This window comes from Lutra lutra, chromosome 11 (assembly GCF_902655055.1).
Source record: "Lutra lutra chromosome 11, mLutLut1.2, whole genome shotgun sequence".
Lineage (NCBI taxonomy): Eukaryota > Metazoa > Chordata > Mammalia > Carnivora > Mustelidae > Lutra > Lutra lutra.
Genome location: NC_062288.1, coordinates 70,921,464 through 70,942,563, shown reverse-complemented (window position 1 = coordinate 70,942,563; position 21,100 = coordinate 70,921,464). Strand labels below are relative to the sequence as shown.

The 21,100-nt window shown below is 38.3% G+C and overlaps 1 protein-coding gene across 4 annotated transcripts in view; it reads left to right on the top strand.

Annotated features, from left to right (window-relative positions):
* Positions 1-21,100, top strand: part of DOCK4 (dedicator of cytokinesis 4) — a 427,767-nt gene that overhangs the window by 310,254 nt on the left and 96,413 nt on the right. For all 4 annotated transcript variants that reach the window (XM_047694527.1, XM_047694528.1, XM_047694530.1 and 1 more), the window contains exons 24-26: positions 426-553; positions 2,922-3,056; positions 15,694-15,792. In XM_047694527.1, coding sequence (XP_047550483.1) covers positions 426-553; positions 2,922-3,056; positions 15,694-15,792 — 362 coding nt within the window. The remainder of the gene's footprint in view (positions 1-425; positions 554-2,921; positions 3,057-15,693; positions 15,793-21,100) is intronic.

Genomic DNA, 21,100 nt, shown 5'->3' with positions numbered 1-21,100 from the left:
ATTATAATGGTAGCAAATGCAAAATGTTGTTTTAGCCAGAAATTGTGATAGGATTTTCTTTTTTTTTTTTTTTTTTTTTTGAGACTGGGAAGAAGAAAAGAGGGTAAATCTACTGTAGTAAGAAGTCAGTAGATGGTCAATCTCAATGAAAAATCAGTAAACGGCCAGATAAGCATGCCATGTAGATATTGGGAGGTAAAACAAATAATTCAAAAAATAACCCATTTCAGCACAAGAATCAAAGGCCTCTTGAGTACAGGAATCATGGATTTGGGAAAGGAACCACTGTTTTTCAATATCTGTCATGTACTCTTTAACTGTCTGTGTTAATCCTTTAATAATTACAGTTAGATTGTAGATAAGAATTTGAGCGAGGTCAGCGTGGGTCTGCACAGATGTGATGCTAATATTTCTTCTCTCTCCAGATTCCAGGTACATTCTCTTGCCCGTCGTGTTACATCACCTCCACATGCACCTGCAGGAGCAGAAGGACCTGATCATGTGCGCACGTATCCTCAGCAACGTATTTTGTCTCATCAAGAAAAATAGCTCAGTAAGTAAATACAGGTCAGAGTATGTAGTACCCATCAAATGACTTTTGGAAATAAAAATGCTCAAAGTCCTCAGAGAAACCTCACTAAGCGTAACCCTCTGAGACTCTCACTTTTATTTCCAGCTGGGTTGGACATTTTGCTTTTCTTCTGAAATAATTTTTTTTTTCATCTTATAGGATTGCTATAACCCCAAATAACCTGGGTTTCCCTAAACTTGTATTTCGAGAAAGAACTGAATACCCAGTGAGAAAAATTAGAAATCTCAAAGCCTCCCACATGTATCTTTAATCTTGATATGATGAATTCTCTGTGGCAAGAATAAATTACTGCCTGTGAAGTGAAGTCTTTTTGGACCCCGTCTGTGGAAGGCTGCATGGTGGTGGTCCGAGCTTGGCATGGCCCTCGGACCCCGCCCTGCAGAAACTGTGGAAACAGAGGAACGCCCCGGGAGACCAAGCGTATCTTGCACTATAGTTATGACTCAGCCCCAACCGTAATCACTAAAGTGTTGTGGATTTGGGAATTCCTGTGCACGTACCTGATGCTTGCTGCAGTGCTGTTACATTATAGAATGCAGGGCAAATAGAGAAAAATATACAGACTTCCTTAGAATTGGGGACAAGCCTTTGAGTATTCATGTCCGCGGCTCATGGCTCACGGCCGATGTGAAATTCACATGTAAAGGATGTCCTGTTCTAGCTCTGTCAGTTTGCAGCTGTGAATTGACGTATACTCGTCTTTGACAGCTTGTCCAGAGCCGTGCTGGGAGTCCCGTGTCTCTCCCTCCCTGCTACTACTCTGCTACCGTGTTCCCCATGTTTGTTCCTCGTACTTAGGATCGCCTTCTGAAGCGCTCATTGTTGAGCTGGCATGGAACCCCAGTGGAAGGAACGGAGAGAGGGCTCCAGGCCTGTGGAAACAGAGTTGGTACTTGAGAGGAAAAGGGCAGAAGCTGTGTTTAAAAATGTAGTAAGAGAGGGGCACCTGGGTGGCTCAGTGGGTTAAGCCTCTGCCTTCGGCTCAGGTCATGATCCCAATGTCCTGGGATTCAGTCCTGCATCGGGCTCTCTGCTTGGCAGGGAGCCTGCTTCCTCCTCCCTCTCTCTCTCTCTCTCTCTGCCTGCTTGTGATCTCTCTCTGTCAAATAAATAAATAAAATCTAAAAAAAAAAAAAAAAATGTAGTAAGAGAAACCTGTCCAGGGAGGGAGGACTGATTTTTACACATCCCCAAGATCCTAGACCCCAAAGTTGAGCTGGGACTGGGGAGAAGAGTGATGACAGGGAAAATGTTAGCTTTGCTTTAAAACTTTCCTGTATAATTCTGCTGAGTGAGGTGATTCATTGCAGAAGACTGAAAACACCGATCAACAGTAGCGGAAAAGACTTTTAAAAAACTTCTCCTGTCTCTTTCAGTTTGGGAATTGCAGTCACCTTAGACTTACCTGATAAGGAATTCAGAACAGAAACTCTGCTCTGCAGGAGAAACCTTGGTAGTTTTCTTGCAAGTGTAAGAAAGTTTATCATGAAACCCTGGCCAGAAAGCTGTTTCAGACTCCCACTTTGTGAAAGTTTTTGTTTGTTTAGCTGGCTCTGTTTTTGGAGAGGCAGTCCTGGTAGGGAGCCTTTGGACACAGAGTTTTGTCTTGTGCAGGTGTAATAAGAATCCAACTCTACTAAAACATAGGGTCAGCGCAGAGTAATTTGGGTTTCTCTCTCAAGTCCTGGGGGCTTGGAAACAAGTATTAATTTTGCTTTAGGGAAGCAGTGCCCACCATGGCCACTGATCTTAGACCCAGTCTGGAGCTCATGGTGCTCATCTACACTGAATGCCGTTTGCTCACCTTACACGGAGAGTTTTTTAAAAATCATTTTTACAGGAATAGTCATTTGCACTTAAAAGAGTTTTGGAAAATGACCTTTGCAACTCAAGTGATGAGAAGAAGATATGTAAGCACAATCTGAAATCGAGACAGTTAAGGAATTTGGGAACCAGGAGGGACTTTCCGTCAGCAATCCGACTCAGGCGAACTGCCTGGGCCCCATAACGCGCTGTGTCCATGCGTAGCTGGTGCTCTTAGTGTGTCTGGTTTGCTTTCTAGGATGTCACCCCACCTTTCATTTGTGTGTCCAGTAGCCACTGCACAGCCTACTCTTGGGCAAGTTGTGAACTTCTCTGTGCCTTTTCCGTAAAAGAAGGTCATTGACGTAGGTGACGTAGGTGAGGTCCAGTTGTGTCAAGTTCTCTAGTCCTCTGACTTTATGATTCTGCGTTTGGAAATGTGGGCTTTTTCCCTTCTTTTCCATTAGAGAAATTAATACTTATATGAAGCCACCATTTCCTGAGCTCCTTATTTTTTTCCCTTCAGGAGAAATCGGTGTTGGAGGAAATAGATGTGATAGTGGCCAGCCTGTTGGACATCCTGCTGAGAACTATATTGGAGATCACCAGTCGACCTCAGCCATCCGGCTCCGCCATGAGGCTCCAGTTCCAGGATGTCACTGTAAGAGCATAAAGCAAATGACACCAAACAGCACAGTTGTGCTTGTAAAAGCTTCGGTTGCTTTGAGGGTGGGTTGCTATAGGAAACTGGGAAATCTGTCCCTGGGAGAGTGACCCTTGTGTATTTCAAAGATACATGAAGTTAACTTGCATTTTGCCAGGGAATGAAGATAAGAAACCCTGTTCGTTAAAAGATCTTGGATTAAGATTTGTTTAATTTCAGAAAGCCAAATTTGTTATTAGCTCTCACTTTTCTCAATTTAATTAGCCTGTGATTCTGTGTCCCCAGTCCTCTTGGTACTTTTCATTCTCTTTTTATCCATCAAATTGCTTGAGGAGAGGAGAATAATGAAATAGAGAAACAGGAGTCAGGTGTCCTGAGTTCCAATTCTGGATTTCTCACTGTGAATAGTAAGGATCTTAATTTGGGGATGCCTTGGTTTCCTTAGGTATGAAATGAGAAAGTTTGACAGGGTAATTTCTAAGTAATCTTCAAGCTCTACTATTTTATGAGTGTAATATAACATGATTTATAAAAAAATTAAGAAATAATGTATCTGATAGCTTATGTATGTGTATGTATTTTTATGTGTGTGTATCTATAGAGAGAGATGGATTGATGATTGGGTGGATAGATTCTATTTAAAACTCACATTCAGTTCACCAAGAATGGTTTTTTGTTTTTATTTTTTTTTAGATCTGATTAAGAATATTCTTCCAAATATCCGAAATGGCAGTAGATGCTATAGTTTTCATATATTTACAAAAATGTCAGCTTTTGCCATTCTTAATATAAACCATCCACAGTAGAACCTTTGTCTTAAGAATGTTTGCTTAGCCCTTGATGAAAATAATTTTTATTTCTACTTAAAAAAAATACGAAGTCTGCCCTGACTCTCCTACCAAGTTCTCCTGACTATTTCAGGACGGTCGCGTTGTGTGGAATTTTATTTTCTCTGCTTTCAGAGCTGAGATTCACCTGAGGAAACCAAGCTCTGAGTTTGGGAAATAAAGTTGAACTCTTTCTTTTGACCAACTAAGTTAAAGATAGTATGAAACACTTCCTAATATATGTAATAGCTCTACTGCCTCATTTAAAGAAAAGATAAGCCAAGCATTTGAGTTCTCCATTTCACGTGGGTAGTGGTACCTGCATCATGGGGTCGGCTTCGTGTTTTTAGCGCAATGGTTGGTCCAAAGTAAATGCTCAAAACATATTGTTGCTGCTTAACACTCCTGGGGTTCATTATGGATTTGAAGGTTTGGGGGTTTTTTTATGCTGAGTTTTTTTTTTATTTTGTTTTTTTCTTTTTTTTAATTAAATGTGTTATTTTGTGATAATTATAGAGTCACATGCACTTGTAAGAATTATGACAGAGTTGTAAGAAATATTACACAGCTTTTACCCAGTTTCCACAATGGTAAAAATCTTACAGAACTATCGCACAGTATCACGACTGGGATACTGACATTAATACAGTCCAGACACAGACTATTTCCATGGCCCCAAGGATCCCCCGTGTTGTGTTTACAGTCAAAACCACTTCCTTCCCATCTCCACCTCCTCCTTAACCCTGACAATCCCAAATCTGTTCTCCATTTTTATAATTTTGTCTTTTCAAGCATGTTACAGAAATGAAATCATACAGTAAATAACCTTTTGTAATTAGCTTTTTTTCTTTAACTCAGAATAATTCCCTGGAGATTCACCCAAGTTGTTTTATATATTTATATTTTTATACATCTTATTCTTTTTATTGCTCAGTAGTTTCTATGTTTTGGATGTACTACAGTGTGTTTAACCATCACCCATTGAAGATCACCTGGGTTGTTTCCAGATTTTGGCTATTATGAACAAAGCTGCTATAAATGTTTCTGTGCCAGTTTATATGTAAGCATAAGTCTTCATTTCTCTAGGATAAATTCCTAGGAGTGTGGTTGTTGGATTATATGGTAGTTGCAGGTTTAGTTTGTTTTTTTTTGTTTGTTTTTTTTGTTTGTTTTTTTAGATTTTATTTATTTGAGAGAAAGGGAGAGTGCAGCACACACAAGCGGGGAGAGGGGCAGAGGGAGAAGCAGGCTCTCCACTGAGCAGGGAGCCTTACGTGATGCTCTGTCCCAGGACCCTGAGATCATGACCTGAGCTGACTTAACTGACTGAGCCACCCAGGAGTCCCTGCATGTTTAGGTGTTGTTGTTTTTTTTTTTTTTTAAATATTTCATTTACTTATTTGAGAGAGAGAGAGAATAGGAGAGAGAGCGAGCAAGCATGAGAGTGGGAGGGTCAGAGGGGGAAGCAGACTCTCCACCAAGCAGGGAGGCCAATGTGGGACTCGACCCATGGACTCCAGGATCATGACCTGAGCCCAAGGCAAAGTCTCAACCAACTGAGCCACCCAGGTACCCTGCATGTTTAATTTTTTAAGAAACTGCTGAACTGTATTCCATAGTGGCTGTATAACATTACATTCTCATGTACACGGTGTATGAGTGATCCAATTTCTCACTGCCCTCTTCAGCATTTAGGGTTGTTGGTTTTTTGTTGTTGTTGTTGTGGGTGGGGGTGTACTCTGTTACATAGGAAGTAATATCTTATTGTGATTTCAGTTGGCATTTTCCTAATGACCAGTGATACCAAACATATACTTTCATAAACTTGTTTGTCACCAATATATCCTATTTGGTAGAATGTCTCTTCATGTGTTTTTCCCATTTTCTACCCAAATTGCTTTTTACCATTGAATTTTTATGGTTCTTTATATATTGTAGATACTAGTTCTTTATTGAGTATATGGTTTATAAATATTTTCTCCCACTCTATAGCTTGTTTTCCCGTCCTTTTAACAAGGTCTTTTGCAAAAGTTTTTATTATTGATGAAGACCACTTTATCAGTTTTTCATTTTATAGATCATATTTTTGATGTCAAGTCTAAGAATTCTTTGGTCTAGCCCTATATCCTAAAGTTTATCTCCTAAGTTTTTTTTCTAAAAGTTTTACAGTTTTTTATTTTACATTTAAGTCTACGAACTCTTTTGAGTTAATTTTTGCATAAGCTGTGCCAGATTATCTAACATTCTATTATCTCAATATTGACATGTATTAATTGTCTTTTTTCATTCAATTTAAGCTCCTCCTGGTCCTTGGTATGACAAGTGATTTTTAATTAAATTCTGGACATTTTTATAAGACTGTGAATCTTACTCAAGCCTTCTGTTTTAGCTGGCTTTATGTGATACCACTTAGCAGGGGAAGGGGAAGGGTGCTAACTCATGATGGCCAGAGGTAGAATTTCATGTTCCCCATATTGTCTTCACTAGCACTGACCTTCAGGCCTGAAAGCACCGGCTCCTGATTTGGCTTTCTCTCGGGAAAATATTAGGGCACCCCTACATGGCTTTGTGAGCATGGAAGTCTAAGCTCCCCATTTGGTGTGGGTGAGGCCAAAGTTTTTTGTGGTCTTCACTTGGAGTAGAGCAATAAAACTTTTGCCTTGCTTAACTCCCCTATACCTGATCCTTTGGCCAAAGAGCGTAGTCTTTTGTTGTGTGTAATTGTTGGTGTAATTGGCCAGCTTCTTCAGCTCCAGGTGTGAGATACCCAAAGCAGAAAGAAAACCCAGAGAATGTGGTACTATGTCCTTCCTCAGCTCCCAAGGACCCTGGCCAGACTGCTCTTTTCTCCACCTTCAGACTCCTCTTCTATTTGTTCTGTATCTATTAGTGAGGTTTGTAAAGTAGTACATAGCAGGAGGAATAGGTAAAAGTATATCTACTCCATCTTCCCCAAAGCAGAAGAAAGTTCTCCTTCATTATGATTTTGATGGTGACATTTTAATGGCTTCCTGGCAATGGAGCTCTAACATAGTCTTAAAATGGTAATAGCCTAGCAAACTTTAGAGCAAATGTTGGCTGTGGATAAAGGCTGCCTGAGGTTGGAAGCTAAAACACATTTTCAGACTGCTTTGTATCCAGAGACGGTTGTCAATAACAAATCTCTCTGGGGTATGCCTGGCCTTTTTAGGCCTTCACAGTATAATAATCAATGCAAATTAAGAGACTTGAAGTTGGTGAAATCAGGTTTGCAGATGACACTGGGGGTAGGGCAGGCAGGATGTTCATCCATTGTTCTGAATTTTAGGAAAATCACATAAAGAGAAACTTTCCCCAGCATAGCCATGGTGTACCCTCCCCCGTTTTGCAAAAAATCAAACTCTCTCAAGGTATGTGGTTTGAAATTTGCTGGGAAACATCCACTTGGATTATTTGGTTCCTTTGGTTTTATGCTGTAAGACTTTTTTTTCAGGGACTCAAGCTGATGTGCTTTGAATCCTCTTTTGCAACTTTATTATCTACAGGCTCTTGTGCAATTTGCAAATACCTCTAAGCTTCTCTTCCTTTGTCTTTAAAACAAAAGGGGGGTACCTAGGTGGCTCAGTCATTGAGCATCTGCCTTCAGCTTAAGTCCTGATCCCAGCGTCCTGGGATCCAGCTCTGCATTGGGCTATCTGCCCAGTGGTGAGTCTGCTTCTCCCTTTCCCTCTTCCTCTCCCTCTGTGTGCTCTGTCTCTCTCTCTCTCTCAAGTAAATAAATAAAATCTTAAAAAAAAAAAATTGGACCTCTCTCAAAGTTAGTGTGAGGATTTCATCACATGTGTAAGGGTTTAAATAATATCAGTTTACTTCAGTCATTATTGTGGTAGCAGCAACAGTCGCAGTAGTGCTATTATGTTTGCTGAATAATTATACTGTTGTTATAACGAATTCTGTGGTGAGGAGCATGTACTGGTCATTCACAGAGTCAGTCCTCTGTGGGCACTGAAGACTTCATTTCTTTACCATTTTCTCATGGAGAACAGGCTCTTTGAATAAGGTCTTTACGTGGTAGTCCTACGTTGAACACTTCTCAGTCCTTGCAGAAAAAGTGCCCGCAATAATGGATGTCCCGTGGGTGAAAGCAGTTCCCACAGCATGTCATGGCGGAGTGTTCCAGTTCTCTTGCGAGTCCCATGGCTGTCATCCTGCCTCCCCATAACGCTAACAGGAGGACTGACTTCTGCTGCATCGCAATTCTAGATAACAGTAGCCTTATTTTTACTATTTAAAGGGATTGTACTTTTTGTTCCTTTACCAACTGTTCTTTAAATTTTAAAACGCTCTCTCTTGCTAGAAAGAAAAAATAAAACACCATTGTAATCTGTTCCTTTCAAAAATCTAATTGTATGTGGAAGCAGATTTAATGCAGCAGCATGTATGGCCATTTGCTCACACCCTCAACTAACTGGACCCCAAAGTTCCTTGCAGTTTATAAATGCGTCTTTCTTTGCCCGTACTTTGGCTTGGCACCATTTATGGTGCAGGTGACTCAAGTCAGCATCGGCCATGTCTAAGAAAGATACACTGGTCTAAACTTTCCATGTACCGTGGGCTTCTGGTTGGGGGAGGGAAAGGGATGCAGAATTTTTTAAGAAGTTTCTGGAAAAAATAGTGCATGTATGTAACAGAAGGTTTCATGAGGGCCATTTTTGTATGTGAATACTGTGAATTCACCTACAGTGTGAACTACAGTGTGAGTACTGTGAATACTCTCGTTATTCACAGTTGTTGATAGAAATACCTGCTATACTCAAAGTATACATAAAATGGATGCAAGCCACTGAGACACATAATATTTTAAAGGCAGTGTATGAGTAAACAACTCCCACACTTAAACAAAGCTGATCTTGGCCAACAAAGGTTTTCATTTATTCTTTTTAACAAATGTTTGAGTCTTGGGTTTTCTTAAAATTTTTTTTAAACATTGTATTTATTTATAAGAGAGAAAGCACAAGCCGGGGGACAGGCAGAGGGAGAGGAAGAAGCAGACTCCCCACTGAGCAGGGAGCCAGATGTAGGGCTCGATCCCAGGACCCTAAGGTCATGACCTGAGCTGAAAATACTCCCAACCAACTGAGCCACCCAGTCATCCCTGGACACTTAAAATATTTTAAAAACAAACAAATATTATGTTATTGACAAAAAATATTTTAGTAAAATATTGGACATCTAAGCCTCTTTTTTTGGAATATTGTTGACACACAATGTTATATTAGTTTGAGGTATACAACTTAGTGATTGGACAAGTTTATGCCTTATGCTGTGTTCACCCCAAGTATACCAAGTATACCTACCATCTGTACTCTTGCATTGCTATTAAAATTCACTGACTATATTCTTTACCCTCTGCTTTTGTTCCTTTTATTCCTGTGGTTTACTCATACCGTAACTAGAAGCCTGTATCTCTCTCTCCTTCACCCATTTTTCCCAGCCTTTCACTCCCCTCCCCTCCCCTCTGGCAACCATCAGTTCTCTGTATTTATAGGTGTGATTCTGCTTTTTGTGTATTTATTCGTTTTTTTTTAAAGATTCTATTTGTGAGTGGACTAATGGTCTTTCTCTTTCTCAGTCTGACTTTTTTCGCTTGGCATAATACCCTCTAGGTCCATCCAAGTTGTCTCAAATGTCACAATCCCACCCTTTCTTATGGCTGCATAATACTCCATTGTGTACATGTACCACATTTTCTTTATCCATTTGTCAACTGATAGACATGCAGGTTGCTTCCATGTCTTGACTGTTGTAAATTGTAAATAATGCTTCAGTGAACACAGTGGTATCTATATCCTCGTGAGTTAGTGTTTTTGTTTTCTTTGGGTAAATACCCAATACTGGAATTATTGGATCATATGGTATTTCGATTTTTAATTTTTTGAGGAATTCCATACTGCTTTCCACAGTGGCTGTACCAACTTACATTCCCACCAACAGAGTGTGAGGATTCCTTTTTTTTCCCACATGCACTCCCAACACTTGTTATTTCTTATCTTTTTTATTTTAGCCATTCACACAAGTGTGAGGTGATACCTCATTGTGGTTTTGATTTGCATTTTCCTAAGGATGAATGATATTGAGCATCTTTTTGTATGCCTGTTGGCCATCTGTATATCTTCTTTGGAAAAATGTTTATTCAGGTTCTCTGCCTATTTTTAAATCACATTGTTTTTTGTGTGTGTGTTGAGTTGCATTATTTATGTATTTTGGATATTAATGCCTTATCAGATATATCATTTGCAAATATTTTCTTCCATTCAGTGTGTTGTCTTTTTGTTTTATTGATGGTTTCCTTTCCTGTGCAAGTGCTTTTTATTTTGATATAGTCCCAATAATTTATTATTTTTTAAAGATTTTATTTATTTATTTGACAGAGATCACAAGCAGGCAGAGAGGCAGGCAGAGAGAGAGGGAAGGGGAAGCAGGCTCCCTGCTGAGCAGAGAGCCCGATGTGGGGGCTCGATCCCAGGACCCTGGGATCATGACCTGAGCCAAAGGCAGAGGCTTTAACCCACTGAGCCACCCAGGCGCCCCCCCCCCAATAATTTATTTTTGCTTTTGTTTCCCTTGCCTTAGGAGATATACCTAGAAAAATGTTACTATGACCAGTGGACATCTAGGCTTCTTAACAGGTTAAATGTGCTTTGAATTCCTAAATAGATTACGCAAATACATAAAATGACATTGCAGAGTAGATATTCAGATTAATAACACATCATAAATGTGCCAAAGATTAGATACTAGGATAAGTTGTTTGTAGTCTGCACCAGATGTGACAAATATAGATAGTAACCTGGCTTCAAGGAAGTGTTCCTATGTACACTGATTGCAAATACGTAATGAAAGTCTACTGTTTTTTGAGTAACTTTTCTTACTACTGAAACTATTGGAATAATACATTATTCCAACTTCAAGGCATGTCACTATTCACAGGATGGTATATTTTAGGAGTAAACATTTTAAGAATATTAATCTAGTCACTACATTAGAGATAGTATAGCTAGAATGTAGAAAAACTAAGAAATGAGAGATTCAGTGGGTTTCTACTAAGTGGATTTGCATTTTTAAGTTGAGACTTACTGGAAAGGTTAAAAAGTCAGACATTGGTTATCAACTGATAGATTTTTATATGCCTATTTATATTTGAAATATAACCTCAAACTATAGAGGTATATTTCCTCTATAAAATCAAATCAGTCTGAGCAGGTAGGTAGAAGAACCAGAGATACATCCCAGCTTCACCGTTTTTTAACTGTGAAACCTGGGATAAATAACTTAACCTTAACAGATCTTACTGTAAAATGAAGTTAATAGTATCTACTCAACAAGGCTCTAGTAAGGAATGAATTTGATAATAAAAAATGCAGGGATGCCTGGGTGGCTCAGTGGGTTAAGCCTCTGCTTTCAGCTCAGGTTATGGTCCCGCGGTCCTAGGATTGAGCCCCGCATCGGGCTCTCTGCTCAGTGGGGAGCCTGCTTCCCTCTCCCTCTCTGCCTGCCTCTCTGCCTACTTGTGATCTCTCCCTCTCTCTCTGTCAAATAAATAAATAAAACCTTTTTTTTAAAAAATGCAGTAACTTACACATAGTGTTATTCCATAAACGATAATGTTGTCCTAATGTCTTTTTTTTTTTTTAAGATTTTATTTATTTGTCAGAGAGAAAGGAGAGTGAGCGAGCACAGGCAGACAGAATGGCAGGCAGAGGCAGAGGGAGAAGCAGGGTCCCCGCCAAGCAAGGAGCCCGATGTGGGACTCGATCCCAGGACGCTGGGATCATGACCTGAGCCGAAGGCAGCTGCTTAACCAACTGAGCCACCCAGGCGTCCCAGTCCTAATGTCTTTTTTAAGCTTTATTAAGATGTAGTTGACATTCCAAAAATTGTATATATTTAAAGTATGCAACTGCTAAGTTTTGACATATATGTATATACCTGTGAATCATCATCACAATCAAGATAAAGAACATGTCCATCACTCTGAAAAATTTCCTTGCGCCTCCCTCTCTTTCCTTCCTCTTGCCCTCCCCCATACTACCTCATCCCCAGGCAACCACTGCTCTGCTTTCTGTTACTACAGATAAATTTGCATTTCTAGAATTTTATATGAATGGAATCATATGGTACATAGTTACTGTTAGGTTTTTTGGGGGGGTTGACATTTCTACTTTTTCCTCTCAGTATAATTATTTGAGTTTCTTCATTGTTGTTTTATATAGCAGTATTCATTCTTTTTTAATGATGAATAGTGTTACATTATATGGATATACTATAATTTGATTATTCATTGACCCTTTAGTGGACATTTGGGTTGTTTTTGGATTGGGCTATTCTCTTCTATTTATCTATTTTTTCTGTTGTGACACCAATAACAATATCCTGACTACCAGAACTTTATAGTTAAAGTCTTGAAGTCACATAGTGTAAGTCCTTCAACTTTATTCTTTTTGAACGGTGTTTTGGCAATTTCAAGTCCTTAACATTTCCATATGAATTTTTAAATCAGCTTGTCACTTTCTATGCCACAAAAGACCTGATGTGTTATTGATTGGGATTACCCTGAATCTGTATATTAATTAGAGAAGAATTGACACCTTAATAGTATCAAATCTCCCAATTTATGAACATAGTATTCTATTTATTTAGGTCTTTAATTGTTCTCATCAGTGTTTTATGATTTTCAGTGTGTGGATCTTTTGTCCTATATATCACTAAATACTTACATGTTTCAGTGGTATTATAAATTATGTTAATTTGAATTTCAGCTTCCAATGAACCATTTCTCATATGTAGAAGTAAAATTGATTTTGGTACATTGATCTTATATTCTAAGACATTGATTAATTCAGTTAAATAGTTCTAGTAGCTCATTATAGATTTGATAGCATTTTTTGTGCACACAGATATGTTAACTGTGGATAAAGAGATTTTTTTTATTCCTTTCCAGTATATATTCCTTTATTATTTTTTCTTGTTCTAGTGTATTAGCTAGAAACTTCAGTATAAAGTTGAATAGAAGTGGTATCCTGTTTAAGCTTTGGAATGTCTGAAAAATCTTTATTTTGTCTTTCTTTTTGAGGGATTTTTTTAGGTAACAGTCTTGATTGATAGTTGCTTTGTTCTTTCAATACTCTAAAGATGTTGCTCCAAGTTCTCTTAGGCTTGTATTATTTGTAATGAGTAATATCTTACCCTTACCTTTGTTCCTCTGTATGTAATGTGTCTTTTTTGCACTGACTGTTGTTAATATTTTCTCTTTATCTCTGGCTATTTTATTATAATGTATCTTAGTGTACTTTTTTCATGTTTCTTGTGCTTAGGAATTGTTGAAATTTTTTAATACATAAGTTTATAGTTGTCAGAGAATCTGAAATTTTTCCCCTTATTTTTTCAATTACTTTTTCTATGCCCTCCTCCTCTTTGAGTTCTCCAATTACATATATATTCTGCTACTTGAAGTTGTTCTTTAGTTCACTGATGCTTTTTCTTTTATTTCCTTTTTTTTTTTTTTTTAATTTTGGAGAATTTCTGCTGTCTTCAAGTTCAGTAATCTTTTCTTCTGCAGATGTCTAATCTGCCACTAGTCTTCCTAAGTAAATTTTCATCTCACACATTAAAGTCTTCATCTCAATTTGGGTCTTTTTGTTTTCTTTAATGTCTGAAATTAATATGTTCAAACTTTCCTATAGCTTCCTGAATATATAAACTATGGTAATAATAGCTTTTTTTTTTTAAGATTTTTATTTACTTATTTGGCAGAGAGAGATACTGTGAGAAAGGGAACACAAGCAGGGGGAGTGGGAAAGGGAAAAGCAGGCTCCCCCCCTGAGCAGGGAGCTCCACATGGGGCTCGATCCCAGGGCCCCGGGATCATGACCTGAGCCGAAGGCAGACAATGACTGAGCCACCCAGGTGCCCCAATAATAGCTATTTTAATGTCTTTTACTGATAATTCTATTATTTATGTCCTTTCTAGGTCTGTTTTTTTCTCCTTGTTTGCATCATTATTTTTTCCTGCTTCTTTGTATTCCTGGTAATTTTTCATTGAATGCCAGACATTGTGAATTTTATGCTGTTGAGAATGGATTTTTTAAATTCCTAGAAATATCTTTGAACTTTGTTCTGGAATGAGGTTAAATTTTTTAGGAACTATTTTTTCCTCTCTTGCTTATGAACTTTCTTAGGTAGGGTCACAGCAGCATTTATTCCAGATGTAATTTTTCCCTTCTGCTGAGAAAAGGTCTTTTTTAGTATTCTGATGCCCTAATATGGCAAGGTTTTTCCACTCTTACTGGTGAAACAAGGATACTATTCCCAGTCTTGAGTGAGTACCAGGTGGTATTCTCTCATTTCTTTTGGCTTGTTATTTTCCTAGCCTTGGATTGTTTCCTCATACACATGCACTAAAATATAAATCATTGTGCCCTTAAATTTTCCATCTTTTGTGTTAAGTACCAAAGGTTTCTTTGTTCATTAACAAAGTATTATGTTGAGCTTAGAAGATAGATTTCTTTTTTCTTTTTTTTTTTTAGAAGATAGATTTCTGCTAGCCTTTACTTGTTAGTTCTTAAATACTTGCCCCACCAAGTGTGCAGGAATAATTATTTGTTATATTTGTGTTACAAATGTTTATCCTCCTGCAATAAGTCAGTCTGCTTCTTTGGTTACCCTGACCTGGTAATTAAGTAGTATCTCCAGGCCTCCTTTGGCAGCTGGAAGAGATACTTTTGACTTTCCTGACTTAGCTGCCTCTGTTGGAAAATCCCAATTATGAAAGCTTTTCAGTCCCTGATTTTACACGTGAGTCTATAACCACTTTCCACGTAAATGTAAACAAAACAAACAAAAAAACCCCACCAATCCTCAATTAAAATACATTTTTGTAAATTTACTGTCTGTTACCACTGATTGCTTCTTCTGTTGTGTTCATATTGTTTTAAATGTTAAAAGTAGATAACTTTTTTTTTTTGCTGAGTGCTAAAGTTTGCATTAGAGCACAAATATTTTAAATTAGATGCAAGTGATAGCAATTTTATAGGTCTTTAAATCTATGGATGCTATTTTTTCATTATTAATTTTTAAGAATGGACTTTTTAGGAGTCAGTCACATAGCACCCAAGCAGAAAATGATGACAGTTAAGCTATTTTTAAAAGGTATTTGAAACCAATATTGTAATGTATGGCTTTCTCTGTACCCTGCCAGTTAGCAGATCACCACTCAGATGAGTTGGAGGAGATTGTTTGAATTGAGAAATGGAGCATGAGGTACAGGGAGAGTTTTGGAGTTAGAAAGACACATAGATAACTTCAGCTCTTCCACTTCTTAGTGGAAGACTTTGAGCAAGTCTTTTAGCCCACTGAACGTACAGTTTATCTTCTTTAAATAAATATTATACCCCCTACCTCATAGCACTGAAAATGAGGCTGAATAACATAATGAATGAAGGTATAATAAATGCTCAGTAAAATGACCTTACCTCCTTTAAGTGTGTTAAGTTTCCTAGTGAGAAGTTTCCACCCAAGTGAAAACAAAACAAAACAAAAACAAATCCTCCTAATTTGAAAATGCGTATATACCAAGTAAATGGTATTCATCACAGGAAGAAATTTTGACTATAATATTATGGTTACTTTAGATTTAAAAGACTTCCTAGAGTGACTTAAATCATAGTGGGTTTTTTTCACTGTTCTATTTGAGGGCAATTCAAAGTAAGTTATTGATGTTCATTTCATTTTTACTCTTAATAAAAAATATGCCTTTTTTTTTTAATTAGGGGGAGTTTGTTGCTTGTCTCCTGTCCTTATTACGACAAATGACAGATAGACATTATCAACAACTTCTTGATAGTTTCAATACAAAGGAAGAATTAAGGGTAAGTGACTTTTTAAAAAATTTCCTATGTCTTTGTAGCTTTCTTTGTTCTCATTCATTATTGTTAAGATAGTTCCCTGACCGTTGTTTTACCTGTTTGTGTTAAATTCTAAACTGTTTTTTCTCCCGTTCATCCACTTGTCTGACTATCTATCTTGGCTCATTAAGATTTCAACTACTCAAGCAAAGCAATTAACTTTTATTTTATACAAAGACAAAGGATTTGAAATACCTGTCAGCAAAATCCAATAAACTAAAACAGAATCACAGACTTAATGAGACAAAAGCAAATAGGCTAACTCTAGTTAGGTGGACTTGGAAATATTGCCTTTAAAGGAGATAAGGGCGAATATATAAATATATTAGCGGATTTCATCCCTCTAAAACCACAATGAGGACTTGTGGCTACAATGTTCTGACTGGAGAAGCAGGGTTGTGTTTGATATTCTCTGTCAGCTGCGGTCCAATCAATATGCTGTGCTAATGTGATGGGCTGACATTAAATAAAAAATATTGATGCCAGGTTTATAAAAATTTGATCTTTCCTGAGATTTAGGGAGCTCCAGTGCTTCCTTCACGGTGTTCACTAAAACCTTAGAAGTTGATTGTCCTCAGTTGGAAGAATGACCTGTCATCATTTACTTTTATTTCTCTTCCATCTCTTGAGTTTTCCAGATACCTTCATAGGTACACCATTGTAATGGAAGGGATACTTAACATAGCGGTGGGGGAGAATTATAGGACAGGAGGAACAGTCACACTGCGACATTTGCGTGACTGGAAGCCTTCATAGCACCTCAGAGGAAGACCTGCAGATGTTTTTTAGTACAGATCATGCACAGGGATCACTTATCTTTAATCTGGAAGATGTTGCATGACCTTAGAATCATCTTTCAAAGTTACATTGGAGCAGTTGGCAAGCCGAATCATGAAACAAAGAAAAGGTTTGGGCAGATGTACCCTCTCGAGCAGAAAGTCAGTTGGCATAAACCCATGCCTAAAAAAACGTTTTACATGTTTATTTTCAATCTTGAGTTTAGAATTAAAAACAGATAAAAGGCCTTAGAAAGCGCCCACTCTATGCACAGAAATTCATGTGGTTAAAAAGGAAGATAATTGTACAGTCATTAACTTCAGAAGTTGAATATTTAAGACAGGTAAGGAACTATTAGGTTTTACGTAAGAAGTCTGACTTCATGTTTTAAAATTTCCCATAGGAAAAGCTACTACTTATTTTTACAGAGCCTGGGAATAAAACAATAGCAGAGGAGCACACATTGAAAATCATAATTAATCTAGGTCTTGAGTTTTATGCCTTATTATGCATGTTAATAATAATAAAGCAAATGGAAGTCATGAATAAAGTGTTTTATGTGGCCTTTCCTCTTTTCAGTCAGCCCACACCTTTTCACCATTTCCCACTTCAAAATTAACTGGGCCTTCAGGCCAGGAAAATTATTGAATGCTCTTAATTACTTCATCTGTTCTTTAAGCAATATCGATTGAGAAATTCAGTCAACTACTGGTTTTGTTATGTAACCAGGTACAAATTGTCCAGTCCCTGTAGGGGGAGAAATCAGACAGGTAATGGGCATTGACCCCGCAGGTGGCGAACTCCCAGGGAAAGCACGTGGTGCTTGAGAGCATTGGGAATTGCTGCCAACCCAAACTCGTGACAGCAGGAAAAGTCCCCAAGGGAGGTCTCAGCTGAGAACTAAGAGACGAGTAGGCGTGTTCTGGACTTACCTTTGTCTAGGACATTTAGATCTCTCAGCTAAAATGATACCAGGATGTGCTAACTGACAAAGCACTCTCTATGCCACCTTTATAACAGTTACTGGAACCCAGAATGTTTTAGTTTTATTTGTTTGTATGAATCCCCAACCCCTAACTACTAGATTATAAGCTCCTTGGCGTGTGAAGCTTTGGTTGGTTCACTGCTGTATCCTCAGATCCCAGAACATGCTCACCACCATTGTAGGCACTTGAGAAACATTTGTTGAAACCATAAGAGACTCTTAATCTCACAAAACAAACTGAAGGGAGTCGGGGGGGAGAGGTGTAGGGAGAGGAGGGTGGGGATATGGACATTGGGGAGGGTATGCGATATGGTGAGTGCTGTGAAGTGTGTAAACCTGGCAATTCACAGACCTGTACCCCTGGGGCTACTAATACATTATATGTTAATTTAAAAAATTTGAATGTTTGATAGAATATAAAGTATGAAGAAGAGAGTTGTAAGACACAAGGCTGTGTGTGGGATTTATTTTAAGGACATTTGGAAGTTGTAGATGGTTTTAAGGAAGAAGGGAGAGCCGTGGTCCCATTTAAGAAAAACCTGCTGGTTGCACTATTGAAAATGAATTAGCCAAGATCAAACGGGAGGCAGAACCATATAAAGTATCTGATGCAGTCTGTACTAAAAATGACTATGGCCTGAAAATGAGATGATCATGATGGTAGTAGATTCTAGGGACATTTAGGAAGTTGAATTGGCAAGTGCTGGTCACTCAATTTATAAAAGAGGTGGAGAGATAAAAGTTGAAGATGACTCCCAGGCTCTTTAACAACTGGCCAGTTGGGGCTCCTGGGTGGCTCAGTGGGTTGGGCCTCTGCCTTCGGCTCGGTTCATGATCTCAGGGTCCTGGGATGGAGCCCCACATTGGGCTCTCTGCTCAGCAGGGTGCCTGCTTCCTCCTCTCCCTCTCTCTGCCTCTCTGCCTACTTGTGATCTCTGTCAAATAAATAAATAAAATCTTTTAAAAAAAAAAATGGCCAGTTGTTGGTGCCATTCACTGCAAGGGGAACCCCGGAGGTGTGGGTGTACAGGTTAGGGAGCAAGCATAAATCTGGTTTCAGCTAGAGTTTGGTCACTTGAGAGACATCAAAATGGTCATGTCTCGTAGACAGTGTCTAAAGTTTAGGAGAGAAAGCTGGACTGCAGATGTAGATTTGGAAATTGTCATTGACATCTTTGGGAGTAGATGTGATCATTCAAGGAGAGTGTAGAGTATGTAATTGAAGGTATCTGAATAGAATCCAAGCATCAAGGAGCTGCTGCAAAGGAGGTGTGGTAAGATCCTAAAAGGGTCCTTTAATATTGTCGATGAACTCGATGAGAAATTTCAGTGCATTGGTGAGGATAGAAGCCAAGCTGTCATGAATTGAGGAATAAAAAGAGAAAAAGCCACAGTAAACTTAATACCATGTCCCAAGAAAAGGAGGATAACGTGTCTACTAAAGGAGAACTTTGGATATCATAGGAATATTTATGCTGGAGGAGACATAAGCATGTGTAAATAGCAACAATTAGAGCTGGTAGAGGAGAAGCTGAAGGTGCAAGGAAGAAGTGCACGAGGTAGGAAGGTTCCCTGAGAAGGCAGCAGGAGGGGACAGAAGTAGCCTTGACAAGGAAGATCACTTTCCCGTGTAAGAATGGAAGTGGAGTAACTGGGGGGAAGGCAAGCTAAAGGTCACTTATTTTATTAAAGGCTAATTAGTCATCAGATTTTCATCTGTATTTTAAAAGTTCAGAAGTCACCTTTTAATAGATCCATTTTCTTAGTCTCCTTTTTCTTAAAAGCCAAATACCCCTGTTTATGCTACTGAAAGCTACATTACAGGATCTTTCAAAGAAGAGTAACACCAAAAAAAAAAAATTTTTTTAATTAAATTTAAAAAAAAAAAAAGAAGAGTAACACCAGTCCACTGTCCCTTATGCAAAGTCCTTAATAACATTATTTTAGAAGTTAGAAGCTTTGACATTTCAGGAAGATAATGTTTACATACTGTATATGGTATCGGACCTCCAGTAAGATTTGGGATAGCCACTATAATTAAACATCTCAATATTTCTGCAGTTAAAAAATATTCACTCTAGGGCACCTGGGTGGCTCAGTGGGTTAAGCAGCTGCCTTCGGCTCAGGTCGTGATCTCAGGGTCCTGGGATCGAATCCCGCATCGGGCTCTCTGCTCAGCAGGGAGCCTGCTTCCCTCTCTCTCTCTGCCTGCCTCTCTGTCTACTTGTAATCTCTCTCTGTCAAATAAATAAATAAAATCTTAAAAAAAAATATTCACTCTAAATGGGATTAAATGAAAACTAATTCAAGTCAGGTTTTGCTACCGAATGGATTATGAAACCAGAATTTTTAGAATACCTTGAGGTTTTACTCTGGTAGTAAAGAAACTGAGGACTTCTAACAGCACACAATTCTATAAAACAATACATGCAAAGTACTGTTCTAAAAGACTGATTCATATTAACTCATTTAATCCTCAACCCCCTGAGGTAGGCACCATTATGATTTCATTAAAAATGTCAATTACATGATTCAATAGATATCTATTGAGCACCTTGGCTAGACATTAGGGATATCAAGACTAATAAAACAATCTCTCTTAATGCTTTAATGTTATTAAGAGCATCTAAATCATTAGGTTATAAATGACTGGGATGTATAAAAACAACAATGGCAGTCTTAGAATACCTCCTCACCCTCACTCCTACCCGCACTGCCATGGGCCATGCAGTGCTCAACGCTTTTCCTGCCGTCCCTCATTTTACTCCCCGCTAACCTGCCCCAAGCACCTTCCACCCCTGCAAGGAAGTAACTGAGAGGGCTGGAATTCTATTAACTTCGGAGCTCTTTTGCTCAGGCAGCTAAACTCAGCTTTTTCTTAAACTTTAATGAAGTTTGTTCAACCAAGATCTTTGCCATCAAATTGCATAAAATTTCATTTATCAACTCCTTAAAAAGTAATAAGGCAGTTCCAGTCATGAAGTGGGAATAAAAGGCCAAATTAATGGAAGGAGAGTTATTTGGGGGTTTTGTATCTACCTTTAGGTTAGAAATGGAATATATATAAGGGAACTGTATGTAAGGAAACGTGCAGCTTAGTAAAGTGGTATTTAATGGAAAATTGTAACTGATCCTGGGATTAGACACCAAAACCCCCATCTTACCTACTGGTTAAAAGTGATAAAGTATGTCCCCCTCCCTTCCACACACGTGTATTCTCATCTCCAGACGTAGCTACTGTTGACACGTAAGGATATATCCTCACATAATATTTTTTCTGATATATATATATTCACACATATTTTTAATGGAATCCTACTATTCGTATTAGTTGCACTTTTTCACACAGTAATATGGCATGAATATTGTAGAGCTCAGCGTATCATTTATTGCTCTGAATCGTACTACATGGATGCTAATAATTTAATCATTCCCATTTTGCTGGGCATTCAGGATCTTTTGATATTTGCCAAGAGAAGGTTACAGCAGGGAACATTGTGACACACATGT